Below are 22827 nucleotides of genomic sequence, written 5' to 3' on the forward strand. Positions count from 1 at the left end.
TTTTGCTGACTTGACATTTTTGTATAACCTTTATCCTTTTGTATAACCTTTATCTGCATCCAATTTAGATTTATCTATTTGGTGTCTGACTTATACCTTCATTAACTACTGTAAGTAGCGTGCTGTATAAAACGAGACAAAATAGCTTCAATTAATTCCTACAAAGTCTTAATAACGTATGCATTTTGTCATATTATCGCGGACTCGTTAAAAAAAATCTCATAAATATACACAAAAAAAATTAGCTTTCATAGAAAAAGCGCGCTCGCTTTAACGATACTGTATTTTTTACTCAACGCTATATTTACGAAACTTTCTCTGCCTTTTTCCCGCGCAACCTCGGGAAAACCGTTCACGATCGGAATTTTTACTATTTTTGGATAATATGTCGTACAAGGACATAATCTCCTTACAAGTTTATGCACGCGCGCACAGTTTATCATCTCGCCCGTGCCTCACACGCGTGCGAGAATGGCGCTCCTACGCACAAACAAACAACCGCATCAAGTGCGTATGGAATTGTATGACGACATAGTCGACATTGCAGAAACAAACACAGCGGGCGCGGCTATTTCAGGGGTATCGGCCGGCCGGCGCGCGGCGTATTGTATATTTAGATGATGTATACTCGCTTGTCATACTCACGGAATCGAGCGTATAATATTCACGCGTATTGTTCCCTTTTCACGTTACGCACTTCGGTATGAGTGTCGCTGAACTGTCCGATAAACCAGCGTGAATTGCATAAGAGAAAAACATGGTTTATTATATCCCTGCACCAAAGTACCCTAGTTATATTCGCTAGTAAACGCAACATTACGTAGGTGTATGAATAAATATGAGACGTGGTTTAAATGACACAAGTCCACAGTAGTTGAAAACAAATTATATTTTTATCGCGTAAGCTTTATCATTTCACTCGACTTTTTCAGCGTTTCGCATAATTAATTCCTTCTACATAAATTAATGTATCTTTAGGGTGTATAATTACTCGAAAAATGCCATATTATTCATCGTAATTATTAATGAATACTGCATGTAATTAGTCAAACACTAATGAACATTGTTCAGGAGATCATAGTATTAATTGTCTTAATAGTCTTTGAGTCTCATGTATATTCATTGTCTCTTTAAGAATTCTTTAAATGCCTGTGAGTGTAACTTGATTTATACTACTTGAGCTTCAAGTAGCTTAAGTAAGAATTGGATCGTTGCCAAAATTTTACGCAGGAATTTCCAAGAGACTGTACTTGTTAATCTTGGAATTTTTCTACAATGATGAGTGAATAGATAGTGTAGTCGAGATCCCGTTGCGTTAAGAAAAATTTCCAAGAAGCTGTTTAATTCAGGACAAAGAACGAGATGATAACGGTCTCTTGAATACAAATTTACATATCAATGTAAAAGCGTTAACGTGAAGACGTCAAACTTGTAACGTTTGCTCTTCAAAATCGCTTAAGATCAGTATCTGATTTTCTTTTCACGCAGCAATGTGTGCGGAGCAGTTCGAAATTCTCGAAAATGCCAACACGCTATTCTTAGCGAACATTCATCGCGAATGGATTATTTAATCTGGACAAAAGTATGAAAAGTGAAACAATTACTCTCGTTATAATTCATTTCAGACAGGTGGTGACATAAATATGTCAAAGCCGCACACTTTAAAAATGCATTCCTGCACGCATATATAAATGCATTTACCCAAATGCATAATTTTTTTAAATTCCGCGGTGCAGTAAAACGTCATCATTCTCACTTCATATTTAGCAGCGCAAACCGTATCTCAAGTTTAAATGTCGTTTTAGAACGTACTACTTATAACTTGTAAGTGTAAGCTGGAAATTCAATAGAAAAGGAAAATGTAACGGTGCGCCGGAACATTAATCTTTTGACTTCGAAGATTAAAATGTCGCGTTAGTTTGTTTGTAACTGTTTTGTAACGATTACTCGAACAAATAACTATGAAGAATTTCATAATCTTTCTCCCAATTTTTCGTTTCGCTCCACTTTCAACCGTTCCGTGCGGAGTTTGTGGGAGGTATTGAGTTTAGCGGCAAGAAATTCAGTCTCTTTCTCTATCTTGGCGGAATAGTTCTTTAAAAGGATGACGTGTTACGCGTGTGCCATAGATAAAAAGCAGATAAAATGCATATTTCGTTAAGATTTTATGAGCAAGGAAAGGCTCGAATTTAAACTTAGCTGCGAGAAAAGCTTAACTCTCGCCATTCAACATAAATATTCTACGTAATTTTCCGATAAACGAACGTGTAACGAACGTGGTAAGACCGCGTACTAAAAAATCAGGTCAAAAGCGCTTTACAGTATTTCCGTACAAAGTCAGCGCGATATCCGTGTTAAAATGTTAAAACTTGGAATTAACCTCGACGATCCATCCGTCGCGTACATTTAAATCCAGTATGTAGATATTTTTGATGAAAATAAAATTTTTTAAGTAAAAGCAGCATTAATTCGTAGTAATACTCGAGATACATAATAAAAATTGAAGTTTTGCTTGATAATGCTTCACCTCAAGAGGTGCTAATAAGGGCCAAATTAGGATTTTTATCTTAGGACAATCTTAAGACAAAAGGCAATAACAAAGAAGTTTAGCTCAGAAATATTCCGCACATTATTCCGTACAAAAGAATAAGTTGGTTTTAGTCGCAGCGGACAATATACGTTAGGAAAAGTCTGATTAAAAATGTACCCTGAGGAAATAAGAGTTAAATTCGCATTTAACATGGAGATAACAGGTCATTCAATCTCAAGTATCTCAACGTCGTCAAATATACGAGAATTAACATCTCATTATGCATAGAGTGGGACGTTCAACACACAAATCCTTCGATTTACGTAATGGAAGTAGATAATGAAAACACGACGCGCGACGCACAAAATTGTTCCCGGTGAACGTATTATCTTCCCTTTCCCGACGGTGTGCTATGCAGAAATAAATGGTCTCAGCGGCAAGCTGCCGCAGTAACTGCCTTACTTTGGACGAACTTTGGTTGCCCAGACATCGACGGACTTGCTACAAAGGATACGCATCGGCGTTTATATCAAATTGAATTAGGGAAACTGCTATCCGATATACTTCGACGATCACGCTCTATAGAATGCGACACTTGGACAACGTTATGAGCTTTGGCGCAAGACAATGACCCAGAGAAGCGGTCTCACACGATAATGGAACTTTATAGTTCCCAAGCGGGGCGCGAGGGATATAAATCTGGTATAGAACCAGGAGAGATAGCCAGCCAGCCCCCCCTCTTTATGTAAAATGCTCTTGCGTGCAAACTACGTCAAATCGAATTAGGAGAGATCAGAAAAGCGAGTAAACTTATAAGAACGAACGCGAATTGTGTAACGAGAAACAGACTCCGAGTTAAAGTTCGCTTTCAATTAAGCAAAGAAAATTGTTATGCTAATTAGTGATCATACTGGGTACCTTGGAATATTGACTTTGCGCTACGCTGTTGAAATATCCGCATAGAACAACATTTGCTTGTATAGTCGTATCATTATTGCTTTGATTGTTGCTTCGAAGTTATCCGACTTGAAATAAGCTTATTGCAAGTTAACAATGCCTGTACTTAAGAAAGGTAATACTTTATTTATGAAATTATTTAAGACGAATATCAAATTTAATCGGTCAATCGTAACTCGTAATCTTATAACTTCATCACCTTTTAAGACGTAATGTCCTCGCAGTGATAGTACATTAACAAAGTTAGGAAAGTTAGTATATCACTTTATCCGGCGATAACTTCCGAAAATACGATTACAGTTAAAGCTTATTCATTTCCTACACTCCTATTCGTAACCTCATAAGGTAGGGGAGAAAGAAGAGGACGGACAAGTTATTAAACCACAAATATACGCTCGTTTTATGGCGAGCGTCATGACTTACAGGAATGGCCGTTTATATGCGCGTAAAAGATGCCGCGTCTATACAAAGGAGGCGCGTAAAAAAATGTGTGTAATGTGATATATCCTGATCGCGAGGATTGTACAGGTGAGGGTGAGAAGTTTATTATGTTTGAGCAGGGTGTGGATCCCCCTACCGTAAGAGCTTTTAATTGAAGCCACCCCGCCTCGAGAGCAGCCTTTGGGATCTTCTTATAACCAGGTACATACGGACAATTGAGCTATTCTTGATGCCTAAATTGTTTACACTGCGACCCGACCTCCTATCGAATGATCGCGATCACGGGTGTCGATGTCGGTGTGTATATACGTTTCGCGCACCGCTCAAACCCCTCGTAAGTACCCTTCACACGTGTAAGCTCGACCCGTGTCTCGAACGCGGACAACGATCAGCCGTTATAGATTCAATTCGCTTTAACTGGAAGTATCGAAAGGTACATCCCGTACATCCGACGATAAACTTTACGGCGCGGCGATAAAGGCGAAGGCGAGTGAGTAAAGAATAATCGTAACTTCCTCGCATCGGTCCGGGGGATTACTTCGCTTGTAAAATTGCCCCTATCTCCAAGGAGGGTCATACTTAAGAGTTGCTGCTATTACGAGCCGTGGCGCTCTAAATCTACCGTGTACATCGGATCGTTATTTGAAAAACTACGTCGCCCTGCCGTAACGAGATAAGTTAAGTAATGAGACTTTCAAGATGTTGATACTTTCCGCGTGAAAGAATAACACCTTGAGAACCGAATAACGGAATGATGATGGCAACGCGATACAACGCAGTAATGCGTGGCTATCACTTTTGACGCGAAGCCGAGAAGCAAGCACAATCCGCGGCGTGCTTGCTGGATCGACGTGAAGGATGAAGTGAACAAGTGACGGGCTTTAGGTGACGTGATACCGTCAGCTCGTGTTTTCGAACCTATTTTCGATCCGGGAAGAATGCGGTTGCGGATTCCGAAGCGCGCGGATTCCGCAACGACAGCGCTTCGCGCGTTGTTGTTAGCGGGAGTGTTTATTTTTATTTTACACAGCCGCCCGGGTACACATAAACCCGTCGATACTGCCGTGCGCTAAACGCGATCAAAGTGTACGCAAATGCCGTTTTATGAATTATTCATGTAAGTCGATCGATGTTTCGCGGATGTGCCATAGATTCGAAAAATTACCGTGACGCCGATAAATAAACCGATACATGTTTTATATTAAGCTCCATTTCTGTCAATCATTAATTTTCAGACGAATGCGGGGGTAGTTTCTCTCGTAATGAAAATTTCATGAGGAGATTTTCCCTCTTCTACTACTCGTACAGTCATAATATCGAATATTTTAATAGCGGTAAACTTCAAACTAAAATCTTAACAACTCTTTATTGATTATCACGTTAAAATTATCACGTAAAATTAATTAACTTACTCTCATTAAGGAGTCGATATGTGGTTGAAGTATACAAAAATATCTAAATCAATATTACATCATATAAATTAGACAGGACAATTATCTCGAAAGTAAGAACTTATATTGCTTTTTTCGTTGAGGATTTCCAAATAATTTCAAGGGATTGTCGTCCGGGACCGAAATCTCAGAAAATGTGTCATTCTCGAAATGACACGTTTTCACTTAACTGAAAACACACATTTTCCTCAGTACCGTAATCGAACGAACGGGAAATGCGTCGGGCTGTTTCTCTCTCTCTCTCTCTCTCGCTCTCACCCTCTGCGACCTATTTTTCCAGTGGAGTTACATGACGCCATCACGGTGACGTCACCGCCGCACTGACGTCACCACCACTCCCTTACGTGACCATTCAGGATGACCTCGTTTCTCTCCCTTCGAATTTCGCCCTCTCCGATTCCTCCCCACCCCAGCGGCTCTGTCCCTAGAGCTTAATGGCCACCTCCTGCGCCATTCATGTGAACATTTCCTCGGTTAGCGGATGTGTTTTATTTCATAAAACGGTTTATTATGCGATCGTGTAAACGCGCGATGCTTTCCACGACGCCCTCGACACATAATGTGGTTTTTTCAGGATCGATGAAAATTCTACCACTTGCATGCTTTTGTTATTATATCATCTTACATAATTACATTTGCAATTATGTAAGAAAGCGCATGTGTCATTAAAAATCTTGCAACTATCGATATTATCAAAGTATCGTATAATTACGAAGAGAAAATTAGTTATATCTATTTCTCACGTTTGATAATAGAATTCTTAAGTTATCAAAGTTGTACGCTGGAAAATTAAGTTTTAATTTCTATTTAATCAAATGTAGCATGTTTGAAAACTGTCACGATCTATATTCTGTATCCGGACCATGTTAATATGCTTTAGAATTTATTAAGCGAGTAATGTTATTTGAATTATCGGTGTGTATCAAATAAATGTAGCTTTATTTAAATCACTGAAAGCACGTATGAATTGCATTTGCGCGTCAGTATTAACTTTCATTTCGGATTATGATTTTCAAAAGCTTCCGTTTCAAAAGTTCCAAATGAACCACTTGAAACGTATGCGCAGCGCGTGAATTGTAGTTGAACTGATTGAATATTTCGAATCAAGTGCCCGTAACAAGCTCACATATGGTTAAACCGCAAGATAAAAATATGAAGGGGGCTAGTTAGTTAGAAATATATCGTAGGCTGCTGAAGCTAAATCATTTTAGTTGCAGAATGTCGATAATAGAACACGTTCGACCACATGCGCTATAGCTACGGGATTGATGCACAAAATAGGATTACGGCCAACAGACGCATGCACGTTAACGGCTCAGTAGTAAAACCAGATATTTCGCCGACGTAGGAAAATCACGTGAAAATTCGATAGAGATCAAGCAAAAATCTACTGTTGCTTTCGTATTTCTTTCGCCGATAAAAAAATATCAAACCTCATTAAAAAAGAAAAGAACTACAGAGAATTATCAAGGAACTATTAACTGGAACTTTTAAAATTGTATCAGAATATGAAATAATATAGAACGAATATATTCAGTAAGAGAAGTGAACAAAATTGTAATATAATTACAATTACAATTATTATTTTATAAAATATTATACGAACACATAGATCGTAATTATTCTATCTATATGATATAATTGGTTACATTTGTCATATGTTACATTTTTTGTAAATGCATCTAATAAAATTTAATAGATTAAAATAAGTAGGATTAAATAGATATGCTTACAAACTTTTTATTGCAAACGAGATAAAGCCATTTTTACTATTATTGATTGAACCATTGCGCGTATATGTATAATGGTGTGAATTATATTCGCTACAAGAAACATGAAGTCTTTTCGAAGTTACTCGAGTCTACTTATAAAACTTAGGTTCAAAGTAAGGTCGAAGAGAATTTCCATTTAATTTACCACACAATACCGCGAGAACTTGCAATGATCTTGCAAATTAGAACGGAAGAATGACTTATCACGCGAAGCAAGATGTTCTTAATAATAACAGCGGCCTAATAATAACGGTTCGCAGTTTCTCGATTACCATCAACTTGTTAATCGAAGAGAGGCAAGGAAGAACGTATCGAATCAAGAATTTTTATTTCGCCAGATAGAAAAAAGATGGAAACAAAATATAATTTCATAATTCTGTTTATCCTGCCGGATGTTCATGATGAAGTTCGTTTTACAACGACCTAGCACGAACCGCGCCCTTTGCAACCACTTTCTGCTTGCGACTTTATTGTTCATAGCGCAGGTTTAACGGAGCAAAAGAAGGTAAAAGGCGACGCCCTGCGTCCTTGGCTAGGAGTATCGATAAATGTCACAGTGGTTCTCTCAAACCTACTCAAATAAAACTCGAAACTAGGTTAACATTTCACAGAGCTCATCTTCAACGAGACTGTTGGTTTTTGGCTCGACTTTAATTAAGCACTCTAAAAAGTTGCGATTATACACTGTGAAATATGCATATACTTAAGATTCATGAGTTAAGTTGACCGATATATTTACACTGACAAGCCGTTTCATTAAATATTCTTGATTTTAATATTTTTGCGTGTTTAAACGGATTATTAGGGAGTTTTTGCAATACCGTCTTTCAGACACGGTAACTGTATCTGAAAGATGATATTGCAAAAACTCCCTATTGTTGAAAGAAAAAACGTTAATTTTGGAAAATTCACCATGAATAATAGATCGAACGCAATGCGACTCTCGTTGATCATTAATGCGAGCGGAAAATTGCTGATTAAGTCGCGCAGGCCGAAAAATAATCTCCTTTTTTCCTACCTCTGTACTGAATCGTACATTCTGCTATTCCTATCCCAACCGGATTCTACAAGGTGGAGCACAGCACCAAATAAATTTCTACCAGGGGCACTTGCCCGTGGTTGATAGACCCAATATCCATGTAGATTCGGTCGAGCGAATGTAGGCCGTGCGTCTCCGAAATTGACCATTTTTTTCAGTCAGCCTCAGAAAAGTTCACGCAAAGATGCACGCAAACTTCGGCTCCGATTGTGCGACGCCGTAACTTCGCCGCTTTTCTGTCTAATTTTCTACCCGGGGAGCGAACGTCATCCAGCTTAATTGGCTCCTGCTTTAATTAAAGTGAATGAACTGGCTGCGTGGATTTTAGGTACACTTTCGACATTTGGTGACCGACATTTTATTGACTCCGGTACAATGTAACTTTGTTTATGCTGCAATTTAGTTCTCACTTTGACACTGTGCACATTTACAGAATATATGCAGCTGACTACATTGTAAATATTTGTAAATTTGTTTTCTGACTAGTTCATTATCTATAATGATCCACGTGTGTAATGAGTATAAAGTCAACAGTAAATTCGCATTTTTATACATACTTCATGTTTAATTATTTTGGGTCATTGAACAATTGCGTTATACGTTTATTCAATCACAATCGATTTTATAGACAGCGATGGTTATATAAAGATAAAGATAATTGATTTGCGTTCTGTCCAATAAATACATTCGATAGACTTTTTGTTTAGTAAAATGGACGTTGTTTAAATTCAATATTTTATCATTGCTTTTCTTTCACGAGACGCGCACTATATTCTCAAAAGAGATACTCAATAATCATTTTATATAAAGTAATTCATTCAATCGTTTCATTATTATTTAACCTCAGCTATGAACTTTCTAAAACATTTTATTTTTGTTAAAGATTCAATTTCATTCTTTTAATAATTGCTATAGCAGCAGCAGTACGCAGCATTGCAATTGTATGCAGCTTTCCGTTTCGACGAATGCATTTGGGGAACGTTAGTGCCATTTGAAAACTTGGGATATAGTTTCGTGGAAAGACTTCTCTTTCGGAAGACATGGCCTAAGCGCGCGCAGTTTCCGTGAAACGAATTCCGTGAATAGCAATCAACGGAGCATAGTTAATTGCATTAAATACTATCGATCCAGAACGTGCGGAATCCAAACACGCGTCGCCGGGTGTAATTGTAATCAGTCAATTTGCGAAATGTGCACCTTGCGGGATCCATTGTATCGGCAGAAGCGTCACGTTTCGTTGGGCTTTAATCTTCCGTCGAATGAAATTCATTTGGATCGAATAGAATCGAAATGAATGCGAGAAGCAGAGGCTTACGTATATCGGATTAATTAACGACGACTTTTTTTTGTGGTAATCGTGACGGAAATACTTTTAACTGTAACTATCGATTGTAAAAAAAAAACACGATTTAGAAATTCGATCAATTCAACTCGTTTAATTTTTGATCCGCCTACTTTAAGTTATTACTATAGTAGCTTAAGGACGTTCTCCGGTCCTTATACTAGAGAAAATCGATTTTCTTAGGATTTTCTTGAAACTGTGAATATACGTTAATTTAGGTGTGCTTTATGCGTGGTATAAATTTCAGTACCTCTTCCGGTATAAAAAATAAAGATACTGAGCCTCAAAGTTTCAACTTTTACTAATGAAAAGGTTTTCCAGGCCAAACGGTAAGAGATACGAGGTTGGCCAAGAGGACCAAAGTTGCTCCTCTCGTCGAGTTCTATAAGGAAAAAATGCCAAAACTAAAAAAAAATTAAAATTAAATTTTTTTTTGAAACTTTGAGGCTCAGTATCTTTATTTTTTATACCGGAAGAGGTACTGAAATTTATACCACGCATAAAGCACACCTAAATTAACGTATATTCACAGTTTCAAGAAAATCCTAAGAAAATCGATTTTCTCTAGTATAAGGACCGGAGAACGTCCTTAAATATATATACAATATATGCACAATTAAAAATATATCAAGTTTTGCTTTAATCATAAATCTCAGTGATAATATATATATCATCAAAATAGACAAGAGTCAAGATAACACTTCATAGAAATTAAACTATTACTTTAATCTGTTGTTAAAATTCCTATTTTGTAAAGACATTCAGTAAATAGCGTTTTCTTTTCGGCTGTTTCAGGACATCGATTACGAGGGTTTCCGCAAATTCCTGAATTCGTATCTGGAGATCGATACACCGGATGAATTATGCCGACATCTATTCCTTTCATTCGTCAAGAAGGGCTCGCGCGGAGTGGACGGCAAAGCCTTCAAAGTACGTATCATCGCATGTTCAAATTAATAAAGGTTCCTGATATTGCTGTCGCTGCGAGTAGATAGCCGTGAGCGCAAATTGGCCGCAAAGAAAAGAGGAAAAAGAAAAAAAAAGACGCACCACGAAGTAGTATTACACCGACCCAAGACGCGTATTGTATTCGCAATAGTATCACGTTGGGGACAGAAAAGCGTGTCGCGTCGTGCGAGCGCGCTTGCGGCATAAAAAACGACAATAAGAGATACTCGTAAACGAGATGCTCGCGCCGGGAATTAAAAGCCCGCGTATTATCCGCGTTTGTTGGCTCCCAGGAGATGGCCGTGCTAACCTCGACAACCGCCTGCGCCGCAATTACATCGCACACGACTTCCAGCAGTAACGTTAATAGCACCGGCGTACCAGGCGGAACTTCCACGGAGAGTCATGTTGGATCCTCGCTGGCCGACAAAATTCACGGAATTACGGAAAAATTGCAGGCGCTGGGCCATCACAGAACGGAAAGCGAAGCCTCGAGGACGCGAACGGGTAAAGTATACTCCGCAATTAGTTTACCGACAGCTCATTACCTCGTGATAGTTAAATTATTAGTTCATTATATCCGTTAATGTGAAATATAGGTATACAACGTAAACTCTTCGCATCTTTTTAAAGGGTTACGTGGAAAAATAAGCTATCATTCTGCTATATATTTTACTAGGATGTGATCTACTTTCAAAAATCTTCCTGTAATCTTGACAAAAATTAAATTAATATTTAATATCATTTTATTCCTATAAACCGTATTTTTTTATGACCCAAATTGTAAGTATTGTAACGATACATAAATATATCGTAACGATGCGCTTGTCGACGAACTAACCAATACAAAATGGTCTCTATATCAATACTATTTTAATGCGAATATTTTTCTTCCCGATTTATGCTCGCTGCGTTCGAGCCTTCCGTTTCTGAGGCTGTATTTTTACGGTAAACGAATACTCTTGCGATTGGACAAAATAGGTCAGCAGCAGGCAAAAGGGAAATGACAATTCCGATGGTTGGAATTTTTTTACCCTGCATCACATATCGGTGAATGCTATTGTTTGATTCGAAATGGCGGACGAATAACAATCGATCCGATCCAAAGGAGCCTTCGAATAAAGGCTCTTTTAAGCGCTGACGGCATCGTTCGTTAAAATAAATTAGCTCTAACTGTAAATATCGACTCATGATTCTTTAACGAGTTGATTTATAGAGACATTATGAAAACATACATGGTAAAATATCTCGTGCGTATATTTTTAATTCCTAAATATAACATTGTAGACGATTGTATTTATCAGGAAAAGACGGAACAAGATGGGAAAAAATGTTTTACTCATTTTTGCTCAAAAATAGAGTAACCCTTGCACAATCTGTCCTCTGTCCTTATTGGAAATAAAATGCGGGAGATCTGGGACACCCTGTGTAAACAGATGTGTTTCTCAGAAGACACGAAATATAGCCCCCCCAAGAACATTAGATGTTCTGACTATCGGGTAATGAATATTTAGCCAATGAATCTTTCAAGGCGCCGCGCGTTTCGCATAGAAAAGCAAAATCAACTTGCAGAGCCAATCGATCATGTTGTTTGTTTTTCTTGTGTTTCACGCAACCACATGGACGATTCAGGAAGCGTGCATCCGATGTTAACGGTCACCCATACGTCGTACAGCTGTCACGACGTGCTAGAGAAGAAGAGCACGGACAGCAGTCCAAGTCAAAGCCAAATGTCGCGTAATTCATCCAGGAAGTCGAACAATTCCCTCCTTGTCAACAACGGGAAATTGGAAGGTAGGGGCAATCGCCTGAATCCAATACATACGGTACATTGAGCGCAATACTGTTCGCAAACACGAAATCCTGTATTTCACCAGAGATTATTGCAGGATATAGATTTCCGCTCGGATTTGTACGCTCTTTCCCGGTCGTAGCGTTAATCTTTCCGCTATATTTTTCATCCATCCTGCCTTCATCAACTCGGAAAATTATATTCCTCACTAAATTAACTAATTTCAATACACGCGCGCGCGCGATTCCTTTTGACAAGCCTCCGTTTTCTATATTCCTTGGATATATAATCTCCACCTGCTCTCTCATCTCTTTTCAGTCCAGATACTTGAAGCTTACGCTCATAGAAGCTCTCGATAAAGAATCGGTTCTTCGTGATCGAGAGCTCCTTCTCGAGGCACATCCTACATTAAAGTTCCTCGAGCAGCTGTGTACGGCTTCACGTGGGGATTATGCGGGATTAAAGGATGCTAGATCGTGCCGCTCAAAAGATTTCTCTTCCGGTGTACGTGAGCTCGCGTATCCGTGAAATTCGGTACACGACGCAGAATTCATTTTTGTTGGAGAGATCGCGCCGTAGCGGTATGACAAAGGGTCCATTTCAGTCGCCATCGATCTTACAGTGGCGCGTTACTCTCTGCCCCACCCCCCCTCTCTCTCTCTCTTTCTCTCTCTCCCAAACAAAACCTGAGATCGTAAATGCTGTGATGAATTACGGCTCGAAGGGACGTGACATCTCTTTCAGAAGTGTACTTCACCACATCGGAGCGACAGTCAGCGTAATCGAAAAAAATAGCGACCGCAATACCGTGCGGATATATACCGCCCTTTATATCGCTTTTACGATATCGACGCAACCATCTCTTTGCTTCATTATGTCGCTTCCGCGAGTTTTGTCATGACGTTTCGCGTTATTTTTATCCACGCAAAACACATCTCATACTTCACTCGATACATATCTAAGTGATTCTATCACTAGAAATATTCATATCGCTGATAGAAAAAGTTATCGTTCGATGATTAATCTGATTAAAGCTCTCCACGTGAAACTCAATAGCTTCGTTGGTCGAGAAGGCCCAAGATCAAGGAGAGATTAGTTCCGTCAATTTTCCAACGCGCGTGACACGTTAAAAAGTAATCGATTCAAATTACACGGGCGAGACGTCAACACACGGTGTGTTTATGTCTGCTCTAAATGAAGACGCGCCGGTAAGTGACGGAAATAATCATGCTTACATTATGGATTTTAAGGGAAATATTTATTCACGTCTGCGGCGATCGTGCCATCGATCGCGCCCGTAAACTTTGCGCGCGCCTTACCGGAGATACAGGAAATGGATATCGCTGTCTTAAATTCTGGTTTTACACGACAATCCGCGTACGCCGAGAAACGAGAGACGGGTTGATCTTCACGAAATGTCATGACGTACCGGGGACTGTATACGCGATTGAGAAAACTCGGTCCGGTTCTATTTCCAGGTCTGTTTGAAGAACGGGTCTGATCTTATCGTCTTTTCGAGAAACACGTGCTCTTCCGCGTCGGGATACATCGTCGGAGATGATGAAATCCCGAGTTAAAGCCTTTCGCGCGCGCGCGCGCGCGCACGCCTCTCGGTACACGTGGCTCGTGAAAAATGCAAGGAAAACATCAAATATGATCCGAAAATACATAGAGAGTGTATGACGAATGTCCCGATAGCGCTAGGCTGCCCTCGAGGCATTTTGAAATTGTTGCTGAACTGAGCTAAGCCGCGTCTCAGACTCGATCTCGTCTTTTATGAATCGGAAGATGAATAGTCGCCTCCAGGTGCACGCTTCGTAATAAAAAGGGTCGTAAAATACATCATGTGAAAAACATATGAAGAGGACAGGAATAGAGAGCGGAAAAATTGCTTCGGTCGATGTGTATAGAAATTCGATTCGTTCGAATACATTAGTGATGAAATTCAACGATTTCACCAATATCCAGTGATAAAATCTTATAAAACCAACTTACATCTTCTATATATATTTCTGTAATAGTTTCGATATTCTGTATTTTCGGTCCGATATTTCTCTATGAACCAACATTTATGCCATTTCAAATGTGGAAAGCACAAAAAAATGCCGCTAAAGATGGCACAGACCTAATGTCATTTCGTGTTTCCTTATAATTAATTAACTCCTAATCTACTATCGTATCGATCCCGAATAGCACAGAGTGGGACTGGGACAGCGCGCGCTTCGAATTATTCGCGTGGCATACAGACAAGTTTGCGTAGCGCATGCACACATGCCAGTGTCACCGAAATAGCTGTACCACCGGTATCATCCGGTATAAATGACGTCACGAGTGTGCGAGAGAATGATACCAGGTTCCTGGGACCACGTCTCAGTGACTCTTGAGTCGCAGCCGAAGCAACAAGTGCTAAATTATTAATCGCACGTTAATATTATATCAGCGCGTTATTCGACAATCGGATTAGTCTCATTATCCGATTCTGGTTAAACGTCGCGATACAAAGGGATTAAATAATTCAGTATATAAGAACAGTCTCCCATTTTTCGTCGCTCTTAATAGTGGGAAAATGGTCCAATTACCAAATGTGTCGGGAGTGAAGCTGAAGGAAGGTGAGATGAAGTTTTCTAACCCTCGAAGATTCGACATGTAAAATACTGGAATATCACTAAGTGCTCGAAAGAAAATTTCTGCGATTGTATATACGTACAATCAACATTTACAGATTCTTTTTTAATTCACGATATGTGGCAAATACGTCAACCCATTTACGTGAAATCAACTGAACCACATAATCCATGCTGCAACCCGCAAATAATAATTAGTTCAATTTACTGAAGTCACTTATTACTCATGATTATCATAGATTTTCATTAAAATGGAAGCAAGGCCGAATGGTAACTATTATTGTATGGTTATGAAATTACGTCCCATAAACTTTGATAAATTGTCCACGTTGAGAGAAAAAAATAATGCGAGGAAAAAGTATTCGGACTGCTCGAAGTACAGCTAATATGAATGTTACTAGGCAATAAAAAATAATTTAGTAGATTTATTCAAAGCTTCAGCAACACCGAATGTCACGATGATTAATCGTCATGTACGCAATCGATCAGAACGTCACCGTTCTCGTTACCGAACGATTTTTTTTTTTTCAAGTGTCGTTACCAACGTTTTTTCGCGATTTTCAAGTGAAAATTTATTCCAAGTGGAATAAATTGGATTGTCCGAGCGTAAAAAAAAAAGTATACGATCCCGCGTGGATAAAGCGCGTGACTGCATGTGTTGGCGCGACGCATCGTCTCGTGCGAAAATTTATTTTTAACTTATTCATCGTCATGCAAAATTATTCTTGCGAGACGCGCGATATCGTCCAAAAATAAGAGCAGAGAAATCGAATTATCGGAGGGAGAAGATCGTATGCTAATTCTTCTATTAATGGAAAATACATAATTATATATTCATGGAACGTATTCGGAGTTATAAATCTTTTAAGACAAGATTATATATGTGCCTTTATATAGATAATACGGATCTCTAATAAATTGTATTTCAACGATGAAACTAATGTTAAATTAATTATTATCGAATCAATATTATAACAATTAGGGTTTCAAAAGCGGTGTGATATCAATGAGTGTATTTCTTCATATGGTGGAAACGCAGAATATACTTTCTATCAACCTTCTATTGTTACTTTTCCATTTCATCGCGCAGCAAGAGATCGCTTTCGCGTGTTTTTTTTTTTCAATTCGAATTCGTCGATATTAATTTCAGTCTACCGGCAATTCGAATTTCGAAATCGTGACAGCAAGAATAAATTTTATCAACGGCAATCCAATCGATGTATAGAGCCGCGTTGATTCATGCAGAAGTACACGGCGGTTCGGATATAAATAGGCGAGCCAGAAATACGGGCTAGACGTCGTCGACCTGTCTCGAGCCGTTGCTAAATTCTAACAATTTATTATGACAAATCCAATTCATCGTTTATACATATTGACAATCGCGCTGTCTCGGTCGAAGCAACAGGTCCTTTAGACTTTTAGACACAATTAATCAAGTCCGCGTATGTACGTTTATCTAAAAATACGGCTCGATCGTCCTGCCGAAATCGCATCGTCGAATTTTCCGTTCACTTTAACGGCCGAATGCATCGTGATATTTCCACGAAATATGGGACAGATCCATCATATTGTAAGTCTTGCGATTCTCACTTTTGCCCGACATCCAGATACTTTAGCAGCGACTTTTCCACGAAATACGACGTCAAGGAAAATCCCGGTGAAAAATCAGTTTAACTGCTTTGGAACGAAAACGGCAGTTATGATAATTTCTGCGGTTTGAGATCGTGTCGTTAATATTTGAAAAATACAATTAGGATTTCGCTGTAAATTAATACTGTTATTAACACAAATATAATTATCTGATATTTAATGTATATATATTAAAATAATGCAATCTAAAATATTTATTTATAAAATTATGAGTTATGATTGTATAAAACCGAGTCATTTCATAAATAATATTGCATTAATCACATTTATCGGACACTAATTGCGGGTTATTTAATATGAGATCAAATTGAAAATAAATTTCTGTTTTCCAGAGATGAGGCATCTTGTCAGAAAGCAAAGCACAATAGATGTCCAGTCCGTTAAAGTCAGCCTCAAAGACATCGTTTGTTATCTCTCCCTCTTGGAAGCCGGCAGACCAGAGGATAAACTGGAATGTAAGTAATTGCCACAAAACAACAATTATCTCTCGGAATTGGCGAAACTCCCGTCAGCTTTCATGCCGAATAATTCGTTAGCGGATGATCGACGATGCTTTGAAACAGACCCAACGGCGTTGTTTTTTGTAGCAGGAATGATGCTATAACGATTACACGGTTGTTTCCTGTATAATCAAAAAACATGCCCGCGCATAAATCACGACGGCATCCCGTTCGTTTTTAGGAGAACGTTATCAGAGCGATATTTCACGTGCGTGCGCACATTAAATAGTGAAAAATTGTTTCGCGGAGTATATACATATATTGTACATACAATATACATATATGTATATAGTCGTGAATATCTCCAGGCTGAAGGCCTTCAGACTAATCTTCCCCCAAAATTACACGCTTGCTTTTCGGCGTAGAGTTTATTAAATTTTTTCACATGCGTGCCTCCTTTGAAAAAGATTTAAAGGTATTTCCGCAAAAAGATAAAAAGATAATGAGAGATGTCGTTTAGGATATATTGAAAAATGTTAAAATAACGAGAGAGTTGAAGAAACCGAATCTTTTCTATGTAAATACGTTCTTTGATCTGTGTGATTCGAAATTTTGGAAGAATGCAATTATTTTAATTAATCGAATATTTTGTCCTCGGCGAGAAATTGAGGCAACGCATATAAGAAAAAAAAAGGAACGAGAATAATGACAGAGGTATAGAATTTACGAGGGAACTCGCGTGTCGGCCGACAGTCATTCTCGATTTTCTGCTACAGTTGTTACAAGTCCATTCCGTCTGGACTTGTAGTGCAGCTGCAACTTGTTGCGCGGCAATTTCGGTTTGCGTTAACTCGATAATCTTTTTTTCAGTCATGTTCCGGCTGTACGATACGGATGGGAACGGCGTTCTTGATACGAACGTGAGTAAAGAATCATCACATCGTCAGTTAACGCGGATAATCACGCAAGCAGCGACACGTGCGAGATTTGTGTCTTACAATGTCGTTTGTAATAGGCGCGCGTAAATGTCGTTAATTATCATTATCACATATGGTCATATGTGTATATTATGACTACATTTACGATTACTCTCTAAATCTGAATCAGTGAATAGTACTGCTGAATCAGTGAATAGTCACTGATTCAGATTTAGAGAGACAATGCATTTCTATATGTAAATAAGATGGGAACCAAATAAATGCCGTGTCATGTGCGCGATGTTGAAATAATCACACGAGCAACAGCTAAGTGAAAACGCGACAAAAAGTACCGTCGCTTACAATTAGCTGAAAAATAATTCTAATTCTAATTTACGCCGGCGAAACTGACTTTTTCTCAACGAAAATAGATTGACCTTTGCTGCTTAAGTAACAACGGCGGTATAGAATAGCTCCGGCTGATAATAATAGAAGGGATAAATACGTTTGTTCCATATACTGTTCGCCGCACCCATAACAGGCACGTCAATTGACATGTACCCCCGTGCGATCCGTTACAACGTGAATTACATAGAACGAGTGTAATTTCCGGTGCTTCGGTGACGCGCATCATTGACCTCTTTGCAATTGAAAGCCCGGAAAGCAGTATCAGTTAGCTAATGCATTATTATTATTATTATTATACGTGAAAACAGTCCATTTTATATCAGTACTGCTTGATTATATGCGCTTACCGTGCGTCATCAATAACGTCATACATGATAATACTTTTTAATCTTTTCTGCGAATAGTGGAGCATTAATAAACGTTATCATTATATTAATTATTCCAAGAATGCAGTTAAAAGTCTTTCAACATTTAAATTTTAAATAATTAAGAAGCGTCTACTTTTGTCCGGTAGAATTTTCGCGGAGAACTCGTTTCGCGTTTATTGATTTCAAAATACCGCGATAGCCATAGTTTCCGGAAAGACAAAATAAGCGTTTTTACATTCGAAATTGTTTATGGCGTCAGGTGTTCAATGCACTTTGTTATTCGGCAGCGAGGCGTTAGAGATACGCGTGCATATTGATGCATATATATATGTATAGAACGGAGGCGCGATTTATGCGTTGACATGAAATTACGGGCAAGAAGGATGCCGGGAAAACGACGATCGCCCGCATAATGAGTTCCACGTTGAATAAATCATTGATATCGCGGTGTACAAATTGTGTGGCACGACGATAAATATTCACGTTGCCGATAGCGGAACCGCGGGTAAAGCAGATGGAAATGAAAATGCGGCGGAGACGCTGCTCACTCGTTCGCATCTATTCAGTTAGAGTAAATAAACGGCCGAAGAAGATGCGAGCTTTTAATGAAAAATGTATTAGGGTCATACGTATATGAAATTCGATATACATATGTATATAAAAAGGATATATTCGACATATATGGGCCGATTTCACAGTCTCCGATTAACTTGATCCTCCGATTAAACTCACTCTTCGTCTCTTTCTAGGGGGACAGTTAGAAAGAGATGCAGAGTGAGTTTAATCGGAAGATCACATTAATCGGAGACTGTGAAATCGGCTGTATATATGCGAAATTTCAAAGAGTGAACGATCAATATCTTGATATATTATGCGGTATATTTGATAGATTAATAGATTAATAAAGCGGTACGCGATCAACAGTTCTTTATCGGTGTTACTAATGTCATTATCATGTGTATCCAGGAGATGGACTGCATCGTAAATCAAATGATGAACGTTGCGGAGTATCTTGGCTGGGATGTGTCAGAGCTGAAACCGGTAGGTAGGAATAGTGCCTGCTTTTAGCAGACTCGGATTTTGGGGACTGGACGATCGTCTTTCTGTTACAATTCAATTAGCAGTTTTTTTCTATTTGAAGAAAATATTAAAGAAAATCTAAGAAATTGAAATAGAAAGAAAATTTCGAAGCTAGCTGGCAATTGGAATACGAGACGAATACGTAGAAAATATAATTTCGTTTTAGATTCTGCAAGATATGATGATAGAAATTGACTACGACGCAGATGGTACAGTGTCGCTGGAAGAATGGAAGAGAGGTGGCCTCACGACAATACCCCTGCTGGTTCTTCTGGGTCTGGATTCCAACGTGAAGGAAGACGGGAACCATCTGTGGAGGCTAAAACATTTCAGCAAACCCGCGTACTGCAATCTCTGTCTAAATATGTTGGTTGGCCTCGGCAAGAAAGGGCTTTGTTGCGTCTGTGAGTAAGAAATCCTTGATATTGCTACCTCCATCTCGCGATGTCAGATAGAGCAAGTTAGATCAAAGTAGCGATTGCAAAAACGGTACCATGCGAGGAACGTAACCAACGTCTCTAAGAACGGGTGCGTTTTATCCAAAACCGACGAATACGAATAATCATCGTTAACATGGTCCTCCTTTTCGGATCAGTTTGCAAATACACGGTGCACGAGAGGTGCGTGCAAAGAGCGCCAGCCTCCTGCATAGCCACTTATGTCAAGAGCAAGAAGACATCCCAAACAATGGCTCATCATTGGGTCGAGGGTAATTGCCACGGAAAATGTTCCAAATGCAGAAAGACGATCAAAAGTTACAATGGCATCACCGGCTTACGCTGCAGATGGTGTCAATTAACCGTGAGTATTCTTCCCAAATTGATACTAACGCAAGACACGCGCGCGCGACGCAATACATGTATATGTGTGAACATCTCGTAATATATCGCCGCAATTAATTATATTTATTATCTAAAACAGATTCGTGGTCTAAAATATATTCGTAGGTCTACGAGAAAGAGAAAGATTATAGTAAAATATATAATACTCCAAAAATATCATAAAATGAATAATTTATATTGATTAAATAAGAGATTGGACCTAATGTAAATTATTTAATACATAATTCTTTAATGTAACTGATTAAATAATGCAAACAAAAATAGATATTATAATTTGGGATTAATTACAAAATTTAATTACGCGTATTAATAAATTTATATGTATATGTTTTATTCATTAAAGCAATAATGTGAGAGTATGTTCCTAATTATTTACGTAAATATTTTCACGGAAATATTGCAGTTGCACAATAGATGTGCGTCACAAGTGCGAGCGGAATGTACGCTCGGCGATCATGCGGTACACATCCTTCCACCTACGGCAATTTGCCCCGTTGTACTCGATAGACAAAGGTCATTGTCGAGGGACAGCAAACGTGGTAGCAAACACTGTCAGGACAGCTCATCGGTCAGTTCCGTAAGTGTGCAATACAATAATTAATTATCTCCTATCATTGAACATCCATCTCGCGAGGAAACAAATACGAAATGTCGAAATGTAATCACTTATGTGTATGTTTAATTATTCAGTAAAATTAAATTTTAGCTCTTTGGATTGTAAAATTATGTTCGTAAATGAAATATATAAAACTTACATAATTAAAATTAATCGAGCATATCGATTTAGGAAAGTATAAACTTCAAATGCTAAGAAAATAAAAATTAAAATTGAGAAATTGTACTTTCAAACGGGACAGTAACGAAATACCATATAATTCTGTAACATACAAATAAATGCAATGAATCTAATAGGGTGTTTTCCTGAGCTGCGGTAGTTCTGCGTCGAATCAACAACCAGCTATGTCCTTTCAAATTACACCAGGGGAGAACACGAAGCCGCTTTTGGTTTTCATAAATCCAAAATCGGGCGGCCGGCAAGGGGAGCGAATGTTACGGAAGTTTCAATACATTCTGAACCCTCGGCAGGTCCATAATCTAGCGATCGGCGGGCCCATGCAGGGCCTGCAGATGTTTAAGGACGTGGAGAATTTTAGGGTGATCTGTTGCGGCGGCGACGGAACAGTCGGTTGGGTTTTAGAAACCATGGGTATGCATCGCGATTTAATTACGATTGACATATTCAATTAAATTCACGTCGAGAGAACGCGGAGTAAAGTGAATAACGATTGTGCAATGGCAGCACGTAAAAGTGGTGCTTTGTAATAAAATTTGCAATATTGTGTGCTAATTGTTAGTCGTGCACGTATTAAATCCGATAATAGGTTTATCGACTATATAGACCATATAGACCAGCAAATGGACTGGATTTTAATAGACCCCTCCCCGTTAACCGATTACGCATAATAAGTTTATCATTTCGATGTTGCTTTTCGATACCGCTTTAATTGATTACTATATAATAATTTAACGTTTGACGACAACCGCATGTTGTAATTATTGCCTTCACGACTATTTTATCCAGATCGTGTGCAATTCGAGAAACAACCTGCCGTTGGCGTTATACCTCTCGGTACGGGCAATGATCTTGCCAGGTGCTTACGCTGGGGCGGTGGTTACGAAGGAGAAGCGGTACACAAGGTGCTTAAGGTAAAGCAAATAATATATACATTCTAATATACGTATGTGTACTTAGAATCTGAGAAAATATATTCTTCTCGTATTTTTATACATCAGCAAAACGTCGGACGTTTTATTATTTAACAAATTGCACTGTGGAAATTCACTACATGAGACCTAAACGATTCGCAGAAAATAGAAAAGGCAACGCAAGTGATGATGGACCGCTGGCAAATAGAAGTGGATCAAAAGGACGAGAAGAAACCGAATCAAGATAGTATACCGTATAATATCATTAACAATTATTTCTCGGTGGGCGTCGACGCCGCTATCTGCGTGAAGTTTCACATGGAGAGGGAAAAAAATCCCGAAAAGTTTAATAGCAGAATGAAAAATAAGTTGTGGTACTTCGAATACGCAACCACGGAGCAGTTCGCTGCCAGTTGTAAAAATCTCCACGAAGATCTCGAGATAATTGTAAGCATGGCTTAATATATACGTAATCTCTTCATTCAGTTAATGGATTAGTATGTCGAGTGTCGAGTAGAG

At 38.7% G+C, this 22827-nt stretch overlaps 1 protein-coding gene across 2 annotated transcripts in view; it reads left to right on the plus strand.

Moving 5' to 3' along the window:
- LOC139770722 (diacylglycerol kinase 1-like) overlaps nt 1-22827 on the plus strand; it is an 88821-nt gene that overhangs the window by 60974 nt on the left and 5020 nt on the right. Inside the window, exons 4-15 of one of the 2 annotated variants that reach the window (XM_071702851.1) lie at nt 10328-10462; nt 10774-10987; nt 12113-12274; nt 16879-17001; nt 17857-17906; nt 19646-19720; nt 19926-20163; nt 20355-20560; nt 21005-21178; nt 21514-21808; nt 22184-22308; nt 22471-22755. In XM_071702851.1, coding sequence (XP_071558952.1) covers nt 10328-10462; nt 10774-10987; nt 12113-12274; nt 16879-17001; nt 17857-17906; nt 19646-19720; nt 19926-20163; nt 20355-20560; nt 21005-21178; nt 21514-21808; nt 22184-22308; nt 22471-22755 — 2082 coding nt within the window. The remainder of the gene's footprint in view (nt 1-10327; nt 10463-10773; nt 10988-12112; nt 12275-16878; nt 17002-17856; nt 17907-19645; nt 19721-19925; nt 20164-20354; nt 20561-21004; nt 21179-21513; nt 21809-22183; nt 22309-22470; nt 22756-22827) is intronic. The other variant, XM_071702852.1, reaches the window with a different exon arrangement.

Source organism: Temnothorax nylanderi, unplaced genomic scaffold (assembly GCF_030848795.1).
Source record: "Temnothorax nylanderi isolate EJ_2023f unplaced genomic scaffold, tnyl_v1.0 TNYL_tig0032_pilon, whole genome shotgun sequence".
Taxonomy (NCBI): Eukaryota; Metazoa; Arthropoda; class Insecta; order Hymenoptera; family Formicidae; genus Temnothorax; species Temnothorax nylanderi.